This window comes from Alexandromys fortis, unplaced genomic scaffold (genome assembly GCF_014885135.2).
Source record: "Alexandromys fortis isolate MF-2015 unplaced genomic scaffold, M_Fortis_MF-2015_v1.1 scaffold_10, whole genome shotgun sequence".
NCBI classification, from domain to species: Eukaryota; Metazoa; Chordata; class Mammalia; order Rodentia; family Cricetidae; genus Alexandromys; species Alexandromys fortis.
Window position 1 is genome coordinate 12,271,647 of NW_026067895.1, and position 17,181 is coordinate 12,288,827.

Below are 17,181 nucleotides of genomic sequence, written 5' to 3' on the forward strand. Positions count from 1 at the left end.
GACCTGTATTAGGACAGCCTGAAATATTTGAGCAAACTCATATACCCTTGAAGAGAAAGTGTTTTTCCACTTTTGTGGTTTATATTCGCTGAGTACATATCACATGCCAGGCACCAGGCTAAGTATCCCATGTGTATGCCACATGGTTCAACTGTCATCTCAACATGCTGTGAATTAGAGAGCTTCAGTACCTTGAGTAAGGTTGTACAGAAACTCATTGAAGTGGTAAGACTTGAACACAGGTATTTTAGTCTATTGCCACTGACTAGAAAGCTCTTCCCTAACTCAGGTGAACTGTCTCAATAATCGAGAGCAGAAGAGCAGAAGTTATTCTCTGCAAGGGCAAATGCCAGACTATTTCTGAAATTCAGCAAAATGACCAATGTTGCAAGCAATCTGCTGAGGCGTTCACTTTGATGACACTGAGAAGGGCAGTGATGTCAGCTATCAGAGGCATTATTAGGACTACAACTGATTTTATAAACTGGAAAGGTTCTTCTTCCATAATCAAATGACATCTTTTATTTTTGTGATTTTTTCAGACTAGAATCCAGGGCTTTGTTCATGTTATCACTAAGCTATTTTCCTAGTTTCTGGTTCTTACTAAGTAACTTGGACTCTCCTTGAGCTCCTTACATAGCCCAGGCAAGACTTGAACTCATGGTCCTCCTGTCTCAGCCTCCGCTGTGCAAAACTTAAACCAAGATAGGAAGTGCTGGAGCTATTGTGGCTCTAGAGAGACTTGCTGGCTACAGGACTTCAACAGAGCCACACTACACACAAAACAAAGGAAAAGATATACTGCGGGAGTCTAATGGTGGATACAGTTGCTTACCAAAACCCATAATATAAATTTTGGAAGCAGAATGAAAGTATAGTATCTATTCAATCTTGCCACGGGCATATACTCACAGATTAACCTAAACTAACATTCCAGATAGGGATAACGTGAAATCTAGGATCCTCTAGGCATGAAGAACAGCTCTGATGTATAATATACATATGTTAGTTCTGCATAACATTGTGCTACTTATATATAATTATAAAAAAATTAGTTGTAAAGAGATAGTTTCTTTAGCAAGCATGCACATGTGCCTTCCCCCATCGAAGGTCATGACATACCTTGGTTTGTATCATTCTCTGTGGAATATTGTTCATGGCATTTGAAAGCCAACCTTCAAGGCTTTTTGCAAAATTTCGAATGGCTTGGGTCAAGGCACCTAAATAATAAAAAATAAAGGCAGAACAATAAAGATACCTAAGGCCATTAATTTTTATGCTGGAACAAGGAAAATACATGTTTATACTACTTTTATAGAACTGAGCAGAAACTATATTATCGTTATTGATTAAAAAGAAACATTATTTCTAATTTCTTAAAGCATCTAAAAGTAATATGTTTGGCTTCTAAAACTGTTTTGTTCTCAGACACTGATGTCACCTGTGGGAAAATGAAAACATTCAAATCTGCCTGTTTATGGCAACATATACCAGTTGTGAATATACTTTATGGGGTTTTCTACTGTGGACAAAATATCACACAGAGTTTTGGGATCAAGGGCTAAGATTTTCCATGTTGGTTTCAAACTTAAAGCTCATTTTACATTGTTAGCTAACATGAAATACAGTGCAAGGCTTTGTTTTTCTAGTTGATGTTATACCATAGAACCTATGAATTGGAGTATTTATCTTTGCTGAAAGTAGAGGAAAAATAATTGTCGGAATGAAAGTTTCAGATGACTACTGCAACTTCACACGGAGGAGCTGAAAGATCAGTGATAAGACTGCTGTCACAGACAGCCATGTTTCTCTGACATTATTGAAACAGCCAGTCCTAACTTGTTAGAGCCTGGAATGGAACAGGTCTCACGAGAGAATTTTACAGTGGTCATGAAATGGCCACGAACATCTTCAGTCATCATTGCTAACTTTGGTACTACAAGGGAGCTGCTGCTCACTGAGTCTGCTCAGGGTGTTCCCAGCCAATGGTCTTTGAATTCCTCTGTGCCCAGGCCTACACACAGTGGGGAGCAGATTCAGGTGTTTAATAATGTTTAAAGCACCAGTACCACAAACTACTCTCTGCAGATTCCATAGGGTCTGGGAGATACCCAGATCTGGGATATATTGCCAGCCAAAGTTCTACTTAAGACAGCTGCCCTGAGAACACACAGCAGAACCCAAGTCTTGGATTTTCCTTTCTACACTCAGGCAGGTCTGATACTTTATTTGCTAGTGTTTGCTAAAACAAGTTTTAGAGGGAAATTTAGCATATTCAGGTTATTTACAGAAAGATACAAAATTTAACACCTAATAATAAAACAACTGAGTCTCTTTTTTTTTTTAAACGTATTTAACTGGATAGTAGAGCTGAAATGGCTTAAATATTGATTGGGAGAGACTGCAGACTCTTAACCAGGCTGAACTGGAAATTTCCAAAGCATCCCACGTTGGTCAAAAGACAAGGAAGAAACACATCTCTCTGCTGTTTATGTCCTAGAATCATGGAGTACAGGCATGAATGGAAATGAAAGGAGTGAAAAAGATTAACAGTCTTTCTTGAAACTCAGTAAAATTTTGTTCAAGGTTGAACTTGCAAACCTGTATTTTCCATTTTGGTCTATAATTAGTGTAATAATGATTTAATTTGAAAAGACCCCAATAACTTCTTATGTTATTTTTAAAGTATTTCATATATGCCCTATTTTATCTAGAAAAACTTGATGGAAAGGAAATTATAATATAAAAGGAAACACTGTGCATGTTAAAAAGTTTAGGTATTTACTTTTTTTATACTAAGTAATATTCTGGCCCACCTTTTATTATATTCCCAGTTGCCCATTTAAAGTGTTACCAGTTGAAATCTTATTCAATAATTCACACTTAATTTCCTTTTTCCATGTTTCGGGTGAATGTATTTTAGAATATAGGCATTTCAAGCTGACTTTAAATTAGTACGATGTGCAGACTTTTTAGCTAAAAAAAGAAATCCCATCTGGACAGAAAATGGTAGAGTGAAGTACTAGTAGCCAAAAAATACAATTTTTAAAAATAAAATTAAGTTTGTTCTCTCTGTAGGGATTCATATAAAGTCGAAATTGTGCAGACTGACTCTGATAGCTTCTAAAGACTCATAAATGGATGGTTTGATATTTAAAATCTATTCCAAAGTGGAGCTCCTCAGCCTTCTCAAGATCAGCATTAAAAAGCACATAACCCAGCAATAGCTATCTCCATTGTATTTTAAGCATTACATTGTTGAGCCTCATTGTAAAATGGAAATTGAATTCCCCAAATTTCTTTTGTAGCTTAGTACATTAATGTATCTTGTAATTTCAGAGAAATAAAATGATCCCATTTTCTGGTAAATGCAGAGAAAAACTACTGACAGAATAAACTATTCTTCTAACCACATTTTTAAAAAGACAAAAGTCAAGTGTATTATATACTTAAAATTATAAGGCTTAAAGTAAACCAAAATTGATGCAAGTCAGGGACCTGTTAAATCCGTATGATGCTAAGGCTTTAGAATTATTTAATGAGTACTGATGTTGTTGACTTCTCTTGAAAAAGCAAGCCCTCCCTGACATCTCCTTGTATCTCATGAGAGGAGCTGGATGTTGGGAGCCAGATGTCATAGGCTAATGAGCTAGCCTATGCAACTTCCTTTAAACATCTCTAGAAAGAAAGTAACACTTGGAGCACAAGGAGCAGGAGAGTAGAGAAAAAGGATCAAATTCTGAAACAAAAACCAGCAGAAACTGACATGGTGAAATTTCTGTAACAATATCAATTTTTATCAATTGTTTTAGTCAGGCAGCCTGGTGTAGACAGAGTGGAACACATTAGCAATTTATAAAGTGTTAAGATAATGCCAGTGGGATTTCTTTTGTTTCTGCTTTCTCCTCCATATATTAATGTACATTGATTGGCATACTATGTAAATGTGTATAAGCATCTATTTTAGGGTAATGAATATATAAAAGAATTTACACTTTCCACAGTGTCTTTGTATTTGCAAGTATAAACATACAAATGTTAATACCTTCCTTTTCCCTTCTACTAAACCCTATTTATATGTTTTCCATAATAACATAACAAATAATTGTGTTGGCATATTTAAAGCACATACTGCCAATGTCACTAGCTAAAATATTGCTTTGAATGTCAGAGTGGAAACAGTCCCATTTCTTTAAAACTTAAAGTCACTAGTACAGCTCATTCAGGTATAAGGCAGCTCCAACATCCTCTAACAACATGTGTAGTGGCATTTACACCAACAGTTACAGAGAAAACTTTGTTTACTATAACTTGGTTACTGAAAAAGGTAAATGGAGTTCCCATTCACTTCATAGTGGGTCATAATACTTGTGCAGTTATTAGATTCTTCTCTCAAAATACTAGTTAACCAGTAGTGTTAATGGAAACTGAATTTGTATTTCTGAAGATGGCACAGGTAACAGAGTAAATAATTTATAAAGGAATTCAACTTTACTGGAAACCACATTCAATTTATTTCATATCCTAAGCAACCATGAGAGAGAATGGTCTGCAACTAGAGATTTGAATATCTTTTGGCTATATGCAGAGAACTTCAGCCTTAAGTAGAATAATTTTGCATGGTTGACCGAACTAAGATTGCTCTTACAATTGGTTTATTGAGGGTGTCATAGCTCTTCGCTAACTTTTAAAAATAATAGTAATGTAAAAGACTAGAAAACAGGCCATTTTCCCTTCGTTATAGTTTCCCTGTAGGTTCTTTTCATGCAATGTTCTATATGCTGCATCTTTTTTATCTGACAAATTTAAATGAAACGAGGATAATTCCTGATTGCAACATCAATCCCCACAATTGCTCAGGTGCTATGTATGAGAACAAAAGCATCTGTAGTTGTCTCCACGTAACTTACTAGGAATGGGTCTAAGGACGTCGGGGATGAGAATCTCCACCAAAGCCTGGTACATCCCATGGTCACAGTTACACATCCATTTCAGGATAGACTCATGTTTGCACAGAGTTATCAGCTTTGCTTTCGGAAGTCGACTTTCTATTTCACTCAGATTGCTGGCGTGAATAAATGTCGCAAATGAATAGATGGCAAATGAGGATAAAACAGAAAATGGACTTTAAATATAGTTTATCAAATATTATTGAGGTTAGAACTATACCATCATTGCACTGGTGTCATATGGCTGGACATATATGTGTACACAAACACACCCCCAGAGCTACCTATGTACATTAGTATTTTCTTATGGTCTGAAAGACAGATAGGATAGTAATCCACTAGCATGACACAGATACACCATAGTCCCCCAAATCAATAAAATGGGAGCTATACACACTAAAACCTCAGGAGAGCAGTCTGGTGTATTCCTAGGATGGTCAATCTACTTAGTGTTATCAGGTAAGGTTCACAACTGGTATACATATCTCTAACTTATTAGCTGTGACATCTACTTCGTCATGAAAATGAATCAGAAAAGCATAGTGATTCTGACCTTGATTCAGTAATGGTAGTGCCGTCAGTTGGAGTAGAGGGAGAGTAGCGCCAGAACGTTTGCCATAATTTTTCTATCAGGCTAAACTGAAGATTCACAACAACGTCCAATATTGCCTAAAAACAAAATGACCAAACCGTCATACTTCCTTTACGTCCCCTTGTTCTTCCACTTTAGCACCAGATGTTTTTGCCATGGCAGCTACAGTTCCTCCATGGTCTGAGAACCCCATACACATCTGACCCTTTCCACGCTGCCTTGCTTGCGGTGATCCACACCAGCCATGTGAGTCTGCCGAGCCTTAGAAAGCTGGTGACTCCAAAACAGCATCTAAAGACTGTAAGCATTGAAGGAACACTGCATACTCAAGACATAGAAGACACAAAAGACAGACAACTAAAATAACTAGCTATTCTATTAATTACATATGGAAATAATATATTGCCTTTTAAAGATATGGTAAAACAATGTAAAATCAAATAATAATTTCTTTAATTATTTCCAATCTGAAACACTAACACTACTATATTTCAATGAATCAGCAACAAAAGAATATAAATAGTAACGATTTGTCTATATAGTGTGTTCTTGTTGAAATGAAAGCAGACTGAATTTTAACAACTCCAAAAGGACAAGCATTAGCTACTAATGTTTATATCATTTCTGTGTTGAAACAACACACTGCATTTCAGACTGCGTGGCGGCTCGTATTATATCCCCTGTAGTCTTGGGCACTTGGATACTTGGTCCTCAGTTGGTGGCACTGTTTGAGGATGCTTAGGAGGTATGGCCTTGTTGGAGGACATATGTCACTGGAGATGAGCTTCTCAATGTTAAAGACTTGTGCTGTTACAAGTTCTCTATGTCTGTTCCATGATTCAATTCAATTCAAGATGCGAGTCCTCAGCCTCTTGTTTCTGCTGTCCTGCTTCCTGCTGGCTTCAATGTCTCCCTGCCATGGCTGATTCTTAGCCCTTGGGGACTATAAGCCCAGATAAACCCTTTCTTCTGTAAGTGTTCCTGGTCATAGTTTTTTTTTTTTTTAAATCACAGCAATAGAACAGAAACTAATACAGACTAATTAGGTAATCAACTGAGTTTTATGTCTATTGCTTACATAGTATACCAAATATACTTTAGAGGCCTAGAAAATAGAAAAAATAATAATTAGTAAAAGAATATTTTGTTCTTATTCTTTCCATTTTTTGGTGATACTAACTGCTCAGATTTAGAAAAGATGGTACAATAACTGATACAGTTTATGTATTACATCTCCTTTATTGATATGTAACATTTCAAAGTTGGAAAAAGAAATGGAAATTAGTAATCTGCTTTTATTCTTCATATTCTAGCTTTTAAATGACAAGGCATAACACAAGCAATGAACTAATTTATTTATTTATATTGCATTCATGTTAGGTTACACTATTTTTCACATTCTGTTAAGCAAGAAATTATTAAAATATAATCTAAATCTAATGTATTCAGGACATTCCCACACAGACACTCCCACAGAACAACCTGTTCTAAACAATCCCTCAGTGAAACTCTCTTCCTGGGTAATTCTAGAGAACTTGATAAGCTGACAATTGAAACTAAACATCACCTCACTCTACTTACGCCTGGTCAGCAAGGACAAAGCATTCTAACATCTGTGTTCTTGGGTGGACAACCTAGAGTCCATCTGAGTATTTTAGGAAAAGTCAACTCTAACTTAACACCGCTTGTCTAGATCTGGGCTGAAGCGTGAGCTAGAGGACGCCTTTGAGGCTCACAGAGACAGGAAGCACATGCAGGGGACATGCTCTGAGAACCAGCAGGGAATGCTGCAAGTGGCGGACAGTGGAAAGGAAGTCAGCTCATTATAAAATTTTTCAGTACAATTAAAACATGCCGAAGGCAAGCTCTGGAAACAAAATAAGCATGGCTTCCCCTCATCTCCTTCGAAATCAGAACACTCTCCAGAAGGAAGTGTTTATATCTGCTTCTTTAGCTGCAGCTTAAGCATATTCCAAGGGACGTCTCTAAAGTGTGAGGCAGTTAATACTTTACGTACCTGTGAGAATGAAACTAGTGATATTTAAAAATAGCTTGATAAATATATTACAAAAATTCCAAATAGAATAATCCTACCTTAAAAATATAAACTATAGAAAATATGAAGCAAAACAAGACAAGAATCTCAACACATCGCAAATCCAGTATCTTCAAATTAATCTCAAATAACACTTTGAAATCGATACCAATACCAACATCATTTAAGGCAGTTTGGTAAGTGACTAAAATACTATTATTTTTAAATACATAGGCAAATAAAAATTAAAATAATCCATATTCTACTGACTACGGCAAATGACTACAGGATTGAATCTGAGAGCCAGGCAGCTTTATTTAAATTGTTTTGAGATGTAACAAAAAAGAATTAGAATTTTAATTTTCTAAATATACCACTCTGTGCTATGGGAGATGGCATGAGTATTGATAACTGAGAAACAAGAGGGGTTCATTTTGTGAAGTGTCACTTCCTACACAGATTAATTTTGAGTGCCCAATCTCTTCACATAAAACATATTTATTCATTACAATTGGAATTTTCATGAAAATTGTATAATCTATAGACTATTTTAATCTTATTGGAGGCATCTGTTGCTTAGCATGATCTCACTGTACACTCTTTAGCAATGTAAATAATTATACTCCAATTTACACTCTGAATAAATATAAGTCACTCAAAAAATCTGAATTATACTTGTACAAGCTAAGCTGCATACAGAAGGCTTTATTTGGATACAGATATATGAGGAATTGTTTAAAGAATTTTCACATAATTTTCATTGAACAAGATAGGTGTAAATTTTTTTCCATGTGTACAATCATGATTTAGAAATATTCCAACACTCAGAAAAACATACTATTCAAAGGGTAATGAATTCTAACTGGCTTATACCATGCAGAAGTATTAGAAATGAGTAAGACAGGTTAAGAACACTTTGTCAAGCAAGATGTTGATAAGGAGAGGACTTGTCCTTGGTTGTCAATAACCTAGCACCTCTGACAACCACTTGGGTTCACTCACGTAATCTTATTTCTGGAGCAATGGGGAAAAACCTATATATGCCTTAAATGAAAACTTCTTATTTCATTCTTTGCTGTCAACAGGCAAAAGGACTTGTCTAGAAATCACAGGTTACTCCTTAATTTGCCTGCTGGCAGACCACAAATCCTGAGATAAAGCTACTTAAATCCTAAAACTACTTAAGAAAACTCTGTGCAATGTATTCTCCTTTCTACCGGGTAACTATCAGATGCATTAATGTACTGGAAAAAAGAAACTTCCCTCCTATCCAATGTCACCAATTCTGACACAAGAAGAGTGGTAGGAGTAGGGTCTAAAACATCAAGAGAAGCCATAAGTAACCAAGCCCTCAAACAGTCTTTACATGTTTTAAGCCGAGACTTATTATTTCATCCTTCACTGTCAACAGTCAAAAGAAATTCTCTAGAAATCACCGGCCAATCCTGAAACTGTAGGAAAATCATAAATACTCCTGAGATAAAGCAACTTCAATTCTAAAAATCGGTCTAAAGGATCCCTAAGAAGAAGAACAAAGTTCTTACTAAGTTTATTTAAAATAGCACACATTTGTGGTATTCAAGAGGGTCCACTGAAAACCTGACTTTCTACTGATCATGGCCAACAGTTTTTGTTCTGTTTATGTGTTTGTTTGTTTTTACAAGGGTACTGCATTAGTTACTTTTCTCTTGCTGTGATAAAACACCATGATCAAGGCAACTTATAGAAGAAAGTCTGTTTGGGCTGATGGCTCTGGAGCGTTAGAGATAATAAGAGCAGTGCAAAGTCACTGCAGCAGGAGTAAGAAGGAAAGGGATAATTTGAAATGCAAGCACAAAACAGAGCAAAATCAAAATGGGGGGGGGCTTTAAGATCTCAAGGCCCACCTCCAGTGACATATATTCTCCTAAGTAAGCATCCACAAAAAAAAAAAAAAAAACCCACCCACCACCAACTATGGACCAAGTATTCAACTGCCCACGACTATATACAGGGGCCATATCACTGAAACCACATATTCTATTCCCTGGCTCTCACAATAACAGAGCTACATTATAAAGCAAAGTCCATTTAATTCAACTTTTAAATTCCCCTTAGTTTTTTCAGTCACAATACTGTTTCAAAGTCCAGAGTCTCTTTTGAGAATCAAGCCAAATCTCTTAATTTTAACACCTTATAAAATAAAAATTACATATGTGTAACATATAATGGCACAGAATATACATTGCTATTCTAAGAGAAAAAATGGGATAATAACAAGGAAATATTGAACCAAAGAAAGACTGAAAAAATAGCAGGGAAAACATCAAAATTTCCAATGCCATATCTGATAACAAAGGGCTTAAATGGTTCTGCTCCCCCAAATTTGTGGCCTGAAACATACATCTTCCTCTCTTGGGTTGGTTCCATGCCTCATGTGCAGGTATCTCATGGCTCTAAAATCTCCAACATCTTAGGGTCTCCAAAACAACCCAGGGTTCATTTACACAGCTTCATTCAATGGACTTTCAGGGTATCTTCCCCTCTCAGAACCTTTAGGCATGGACTCCCCTACCACTTGTTGCCTGGCCTCACTCAGCAGCCCTGTAAAACCACCTCCTTTTCTTTCATGGCTCTGAAGCCAGCACCACATGGACAACACTGAGAAGTCTGGCTGTCAGCTTGGGATGTACTGTGGCCCCCTTAATCCACATTAGCAGCAGCTTTTAATTGAAGTGGCTTTCCAGAAGCCTAAGAAAACACCTCATACTTTATTTACAAATTGGAAGCTTAGCTGGATGAGGTCTTGCCCTGAGGGTACCTTCCCTTTATTGGATTGCAGATCTGACCTATCCTTAGTGGCCCTAATCCCCTTAACAATTGTAGTCTCTCTTATAGTATAAGTCTTAGCAATAGCGTTAAACTCATCAGTATCCTTTGAATTTCTGTACAGTTTGTATTTATTTCTGAACCATTTTTTATTATAGATCTACTTAAGAGGGACTACTAATAAATAAGAGATTGAGTTGATATTAAACTGTCAAGAAATATCCTCTACCAAAAAAAAAATGAGTTCACCACTTTTAAATATTTATTTATTTATTTATTTATTTATTTATTTATTTATTTATTTATTCTTAGGCAAGTTCACAGGGCATGGGCAAAAAGTAGCCAATTCTTTGCCCAAATATCATGGGAAGAGTCTATAGTCCAGTTACTAATTTTGTTCTACTCTGAAATCCTTTTAGCTGGGCCTCTACAGTCCACTTATCTCTTAGCATTATTGTCTTCCAACATCCTATTGGATTGGCCCCATTAGGCCCTATTTACAGCTTTCAGCCATTTTTCTAGTGCAAAGTTCCAAAGCCTTCCACAATCCTCCAGAAAATAACATGTTCAGGTTCCTCACAGTAATAGCACACACTCTGTAACCGATTTCTGTATCAGTTATCTTTCTATTGGTGTGATTATACAACATAACTAAGGCAACATATAGCAGAGTTTATCTGGGATTATGGTTCCAGACGATTAGAGTCTAAGACAGCTGTCTAAAGGTAAGGAAGGAAGCAGGAGCAGAAAGTGGAGGGCTCACATCCTGAATCACAGGTAAAAAGCAGAAGGAACAAACTTGAAATGGTACAAGTCTTTAAACACTCAGTCCACCTCCAGTGACATACTACCACTGATAAGGCCATGTTTTCTAGGCCTCCCTAAATAGGGCTATATGTTCACATACCCAAGAGTATGAGGGATTCAGACAAACACAGATATTATTAACAATTTACTTTTCTTTGTGGAAAGATAGTTATGTAAGTTCAAAGGTCAATATGTTATATAAAATTTCTGTATTTTTTTTCTTTTTTGCTTTAACATTATGCCTTAGAGCACATTTCCTTTTAGTATATTTAGAGTTTTCAGTCCTATGAGTGTATAATAGTCCAACCTATAAATTATAGCAGACTTAATCTTTCTTAATTAGATACTATAAGCAACCTCTTAAATAAGAATAATGCAATAAAGTCCCTTGTACATTGGCTGTGTCACACATATGTACAATTTTTTTTGTAGACAGACAGACCCAGAGTAGAACTGCTATATCAAAAGACACAAGGATCAGTTTAAGAAATGGAGATTGTCACCTTTATGCATTCCCCCACTTTGCACTGAGGCAAGAAGGATTTTATTAGTGTTCAAAGAAATGCTCAAAATAACTAGAACTTCTCTGTTCTCTAGGAAAAAAATCTTTATTATTTTGTTTTTAACAAGTTATGTGGCAAAACATAGCATGTGCTCAGACTATGTTTGAAGGTCTTACCTCACAGTGCTCTCGATAAAGACTCTGCAGTGACTTGATATCCTCAAAGGTAGTTCCATCTGGCAGAGAAGAGATTTCAACTTCTCCAAACTCTGGAAGTGCTCGAGATGCATCTGTTACCATGACAACACAACAGAAAAAAGCTATTGTGGATAGTGTCAATTACAGATTAATGAGGGAAATTTTCAGAAGACTAAAAAGGAAAGAAAATTTAGAGATCAGAGTGCCAAAGATCACTGACTTTCAAATTAATATTTTCCAGCCAAACTTAGTAACATTATCAGCATGTAACATGTGAATGAATGGAGTATACTTGTGAATTTCGTATAAACTAAGCTTTACTCTAATTAAAATGGGCATTGGATAGGTTCTTAGTAAAAGAAAAACAACCTGAGCTTGCCAGTAGCAATTTTAGTTATTTGTATTATGCTATCCAACCATATAAAAATAAACATAGCCTTAAACTCATTATGTTCATACCTTTTACACAATCATAAAATGAAGGTTATAAAAGTAAAATCCAAAAAGTTAAAAAAAAATAATATTAACAACAATAATTTGATGTGATGAATGATGCTATCCTATAATCAAATCATCTCTCACACACGAAACATGGTGTCAGCTGCTGTGGACCAATCTTCTAATTATAACACCTACACCAATCTGCTCTTCCTGGGGGCTACCTGCCCTAATACAATTCTGCACCCAAATAATATGACATTTTCTGTTGCACAGAAACATCAGCTAGCCCTCTCTTGATGACACTATAATTCACACATCACACACGTCCTCTCGCATTTTCTCTCCTTTTCTCATTAGCCATTGACGATTAGTAATGTACTTTGGTGAGTTCCTTACCATAAATTCAAAATTAAAGGAAGAATAATATTCATTTACAAACTCTAGAAAACATGTATATTTTTAATTTTTTGAGACAGGGTTTCTCTGTGTAGCCCTGTCTTTAATTTCTTTTTAAATATTAAAACTCAACTACCACTACAAAAGAAAACATGGTGTTGTTTTAAAGCTCAACGGGGCACTTTGGCTTAGGAAATAATACTGTAACAGTGTCGAGATCAGGAGCTTTCTAATCTGAAAGTCTATCCCAGTTGTCTCCATTGGCAAGTGCACATAAACACATACACACATGCACACATACACAGACACACAAACACACACATATGCACACACACAGACACATACATGTACATACGCACAGGCATGCATACACAGAGAGACACACACATGCACACAGACACATAAACACACACGCACACACATGTGTGCATACACAAACACCCCGACAGCAGTTCTTTATATTGGCCTACTGTTTGGAGACTATGCACACTCATTGATGGAACAGCTGTCAACTGAACTACCACTTTTGCTCCTCTGGCTCCAGCTTAAATATTCAAATGTTCAATTTCTGCTTCTAAACATTTTCAGTATCAAGAAACGTGTATTCTTTCTATACAATTATAAAAATAGGAAGCACTGTAATCAATTTGGAAGAATAAATTATTTAAAATGTTCATAACTTTTCTTATCTAAGACTATGGATATGTAACTTTGTATACAAGGAAATAAGAATTTGTTTGGACTGGACATTATTTCTGAAGTAAACACAATATGATTTTGGTCACAAAAGTCAACTGTAATATAAACTCTTGAAAACACTTTCATAGCCCTGAGTTTTTAAGGCAGATGCATTCAAGATTTCATATAGCTTAATACTTCAATAAAGATGAACTAGAACTATCATTTAAGGTTGTACTTTCAGCACCAAACCTCCCCCTTTAAAGGAGTTAACATCTGAAGACATTCTACTCAGAGAATGTTCTCTTCAAAATCCTCAGAGCAACTACTATGCAGCTAGGCATTACACCTTAACATACCTAAAAACTGTTGATGATGTTGACTTTGGGCAATTACAGTTTGCTCAACAGATGTGCCTGTCTGTTGGCCACTTCCTGTGAAACCATCTGCAACCCCATCCACTTTCTGCATAGGCTTGTACCTAAAAATATTAGACGGGAAAAAACAAACAAACCAAATTATTCCTTGCTTTATTGTACTCCCCAAACTTTTAAGGCATTTGGTTTTAATCTAGTTCTGTCAATATCTCAAGATAATTGTCGGATGTTTCTTCTTGATACTCTCATGAAGTCATGTACAGACCTTTTTTTTCCAATTGTAAAAAGAAAAAGGGAAAGAGAAATCAGAAAGAAATTCATTTGTGAAAATCCAGAAATTGACATAAGAATGAAAGAATGAAAGAATTATGAGGCATTTCTTTGGACAACAGAGGCAAAGTTGCTCATGCCTATAGTCACAGTATATATTGTGAAAGAAACTGTGGTGGCCACTGGCTTAAGGTAAAAAATGTAAATACACTGGAACTTCACTCTGAATGAAGATCAAAGAGTTTGCAAAGAAATGAAGGGCTTTCAGTTAACATATTTAAAATAAGATCAATTTACAAATCTTATCACACTGCTCTTCGGATTTCTGAAAGCCTCTTATGCATCTCAACACATTCATCTTTTTTGATTCTTATCAAAAGCTGCAAATACAAATGCCAGAAGCTTCAGTGTGCAACAAAATAAGAATTAATCTACAAACCTAGTTTATCTAATTAGAGATAAGAGGACTTGGTGGATTTAACTCAGTGTAAGGGCACTTGACTAGCAAGCACAGGGCCTTAGGTTCCCCCAAGGAAAAAAATTATACCCACAAAAAGTAATCAATGTCAGAGAACAATATATTTTTAGGCCCTAGTTCTAAACTTCATGTACATTCCTTGCTACTAACACAGAGAAAATGTGCTATAGTGTCAAAAAACAGACATCTTGGAGGCCAAACATCACAAACATCACTTCACTGCCTCACCAGCACCACACTACCAGCAGGACTGTCTCCATACCATACCATCTTTACTACCACCAGCAGCAACATGGCCATTATCATTACCACAGGCATCAGCGGCACCACCACCACATCTCCATCATACCAACAACAAGCATAAGCACAACTACCACACCACCAGCACCCGTACCATCCGCACGTGCACCACCACCAGCAGCACCACCACCAGAATCAGCACCACCACCAACACCTGCACCACCAACACAACCATCACCATACCCTTATACCATCCTTACCAATGGCACCACCGTAACTGACATCATCATCACAGCACCAGTACTACCCAGTACTACCACCAAGAGCCCGTGCAAATCTCCCCAGACACTCAAGCACAGACTAATATACAGCAAGTATATTTTGTTCAAAATGTACTTTCCTTCATTTTTGGATATTTAAGAAAATGTGAAAACTAAAGATCATGAAGTTAATTAGGAAGATCCTCATTTACATTACAGTGTTTGTCTTTCAATCCCCCCCCCCATTTCTAACAGTACTTAAAAAAAAAAAAACTTTGCGTTTTCTCCACCCTGATATGAGGTTATTATGAATGGCAATGTACCTAACACATGAGGAAGACACACTTAAAGATTTCCCAGTTCTGTCTAAAGATAGTAAGTGATTGGACCTAGTGAACACCATACACGCAATGCTCAGATGAAGTCAATGGGAAAGAACGCCAGAAGGCGAAGGATGAAACAGGGCACAGTAAGCATCATCCTCACTATAGTTTTAGTCATAGCCTCCTCAAGCAGAAAACATTGGTTGTTGTCCTCTAATGATAGAAAGGAACTCAAACCTGACCTTACATTTAATGGGAAACCCTTCTGCTCCACAGTATCCCTCCTGATGCTTTCCTCCCTGCAGATCATGTTAGAGGAGTCTAGACACTCTTTTTCTGGCAGGTGGGCTGTGTACCTGAGTGGGGCAGCAGTGGGCTCGCCAATTTGTGCTAGAAGACTTAAACGATCTCATGCTTATCTCATGAGGAAGGTTTCGTTGGTTTGTTTCCTCATTGATTCATTTAGGGTTTAATTTGATTTTAGCTGAACCTTTCCATACACAAAAATTCATAGCAAAAATAAAAGAGTATATTTGTTTAAGCATGTTTCCTCATGGTTAAGTACATTACCTTGGATAAAAAATAGTTCAATTTCAATTATTTAATCTAGCAATATTCCGTATAAATTCAAAATTATTAAGTTTTAATACTGGATTATGCAATGACTGTGCTTTTGTCTAACTATTTTTAATCATGCTCTTTTTATTCTACACAGCATTCGGTCCTATAGACATGAATATAAAGGGCAAGTGAGATTTAACCTGAAAGGAAGTGATGACAGCTACTACCCTTACACATTTTCCAAGGATACATACTACATCACAGTCCACCTTCACAAAGTGCATAGCAAACTTCCCTCCTAAAGGCAAAATTATTTGCCTCTTTGGGAAGACAGAGTTGAACAGTATCATAAGCAGTGGAGAACTCTAAAATAAAGGGACATTACATCTTAAAATATGCAACCAAACTACAATGAGTTACAATTAACACATGAGTATGTACTAATAATGCTATTGAGTTGGAAGAACTATACAATAATATGAAAACAGCTTACAGGAGGAACGGAGCTATATATACATATACATTCTAAAAATACTTTGAGTCAATGCTTATAGGAAGAAAAAGAGGACAATCAGAAAATGTAGTTAGAACTGGACAACGAATGTTCCCATATAACCATAATAGTAACAATAGCAGAATAAACAGTGGATTACAAGACAGACAAAGATGCACTTCATATACTTTTCTTTCACTGTAATGGAAACTGGGCAAGCCAGAAACTCTGTGCCTCAGGCTGAAAGGTCTGGGGACAACTCTGGGAGGAGTTTGTGTCAAAGCTTCTCAGGGCACCGACTGACTTCTGCTCTCCTCATGTCTAAGGCAATGACCTCAGAGTGCCATGACTATAGTGTATTGTTGTCTAGCAGTGGCTCGGTCCTTAGAGGAAATCCCCAAAGTCATAAACTTTGGATTCAGGACGACCAGATGTTCATACTCTTGATTCTAAGGGAAATATCCATCAATTATCTCAGCTGCCTGAGTTTTCCCAAAGCAGGAGGACCAAGACGGTCACACTCAACAGATGCTAGACATGTATTTACTCATGGTTGCAGATTCTTCCTAGAAGAGATGGCTAGAGACGACATATATTGGTCATTCCAAAGCTTTATCACCAATAGCTAGGAAGTAGCCTTTCTACTCAGCAGTTCTTGAGAAGGGGGACTGGTGCTGGCTTTACTCCTAAGAGATTTCCTAAGTAGCCTGAATATCCACAGGAACCTCTTATCTCTAGGCAGGCACCTTTAGCCCCATTTGTAGAAATATATC

General features: G+C 36.6%; 1 protein-coding gene across 1 annotated transcript in view; it reads right to left on the reverse strand.

Moving 5' to 3' along the window:
- Rfx3 (regulatory factor X3) overlaps nt 1-17,181 on the reverse strand; it is a 258,666-nt gene that overhangs the window by 38,607 nt on the left and 202,878 nt on the right. Inside the window, exons 9-13 of the mRNA XM_050159633.1 lie at nt 13,766-13,887; nt 11,871-11,983; nt 5,503-5,618; nt 4,911-5,065; nt 1,123-1,220 (exon numbers count right to left, since the gene is read on the reverse strand). Coding sequence (XP_050015590.1) covers nt 1,123-1,220; nt 4,911-5,065; nt 5,503-5,618; nt 11,871-11,983; nt 13,766-13,887 — 604 coding nt within the window. The remainder of the gene's footprint in view (nt 1-1,122; nt 1,221-4,910; nt 5,066-5,502; nt 5,619-11,870; nt 11,984-13,765; nt 13,888-17,181) is intronic.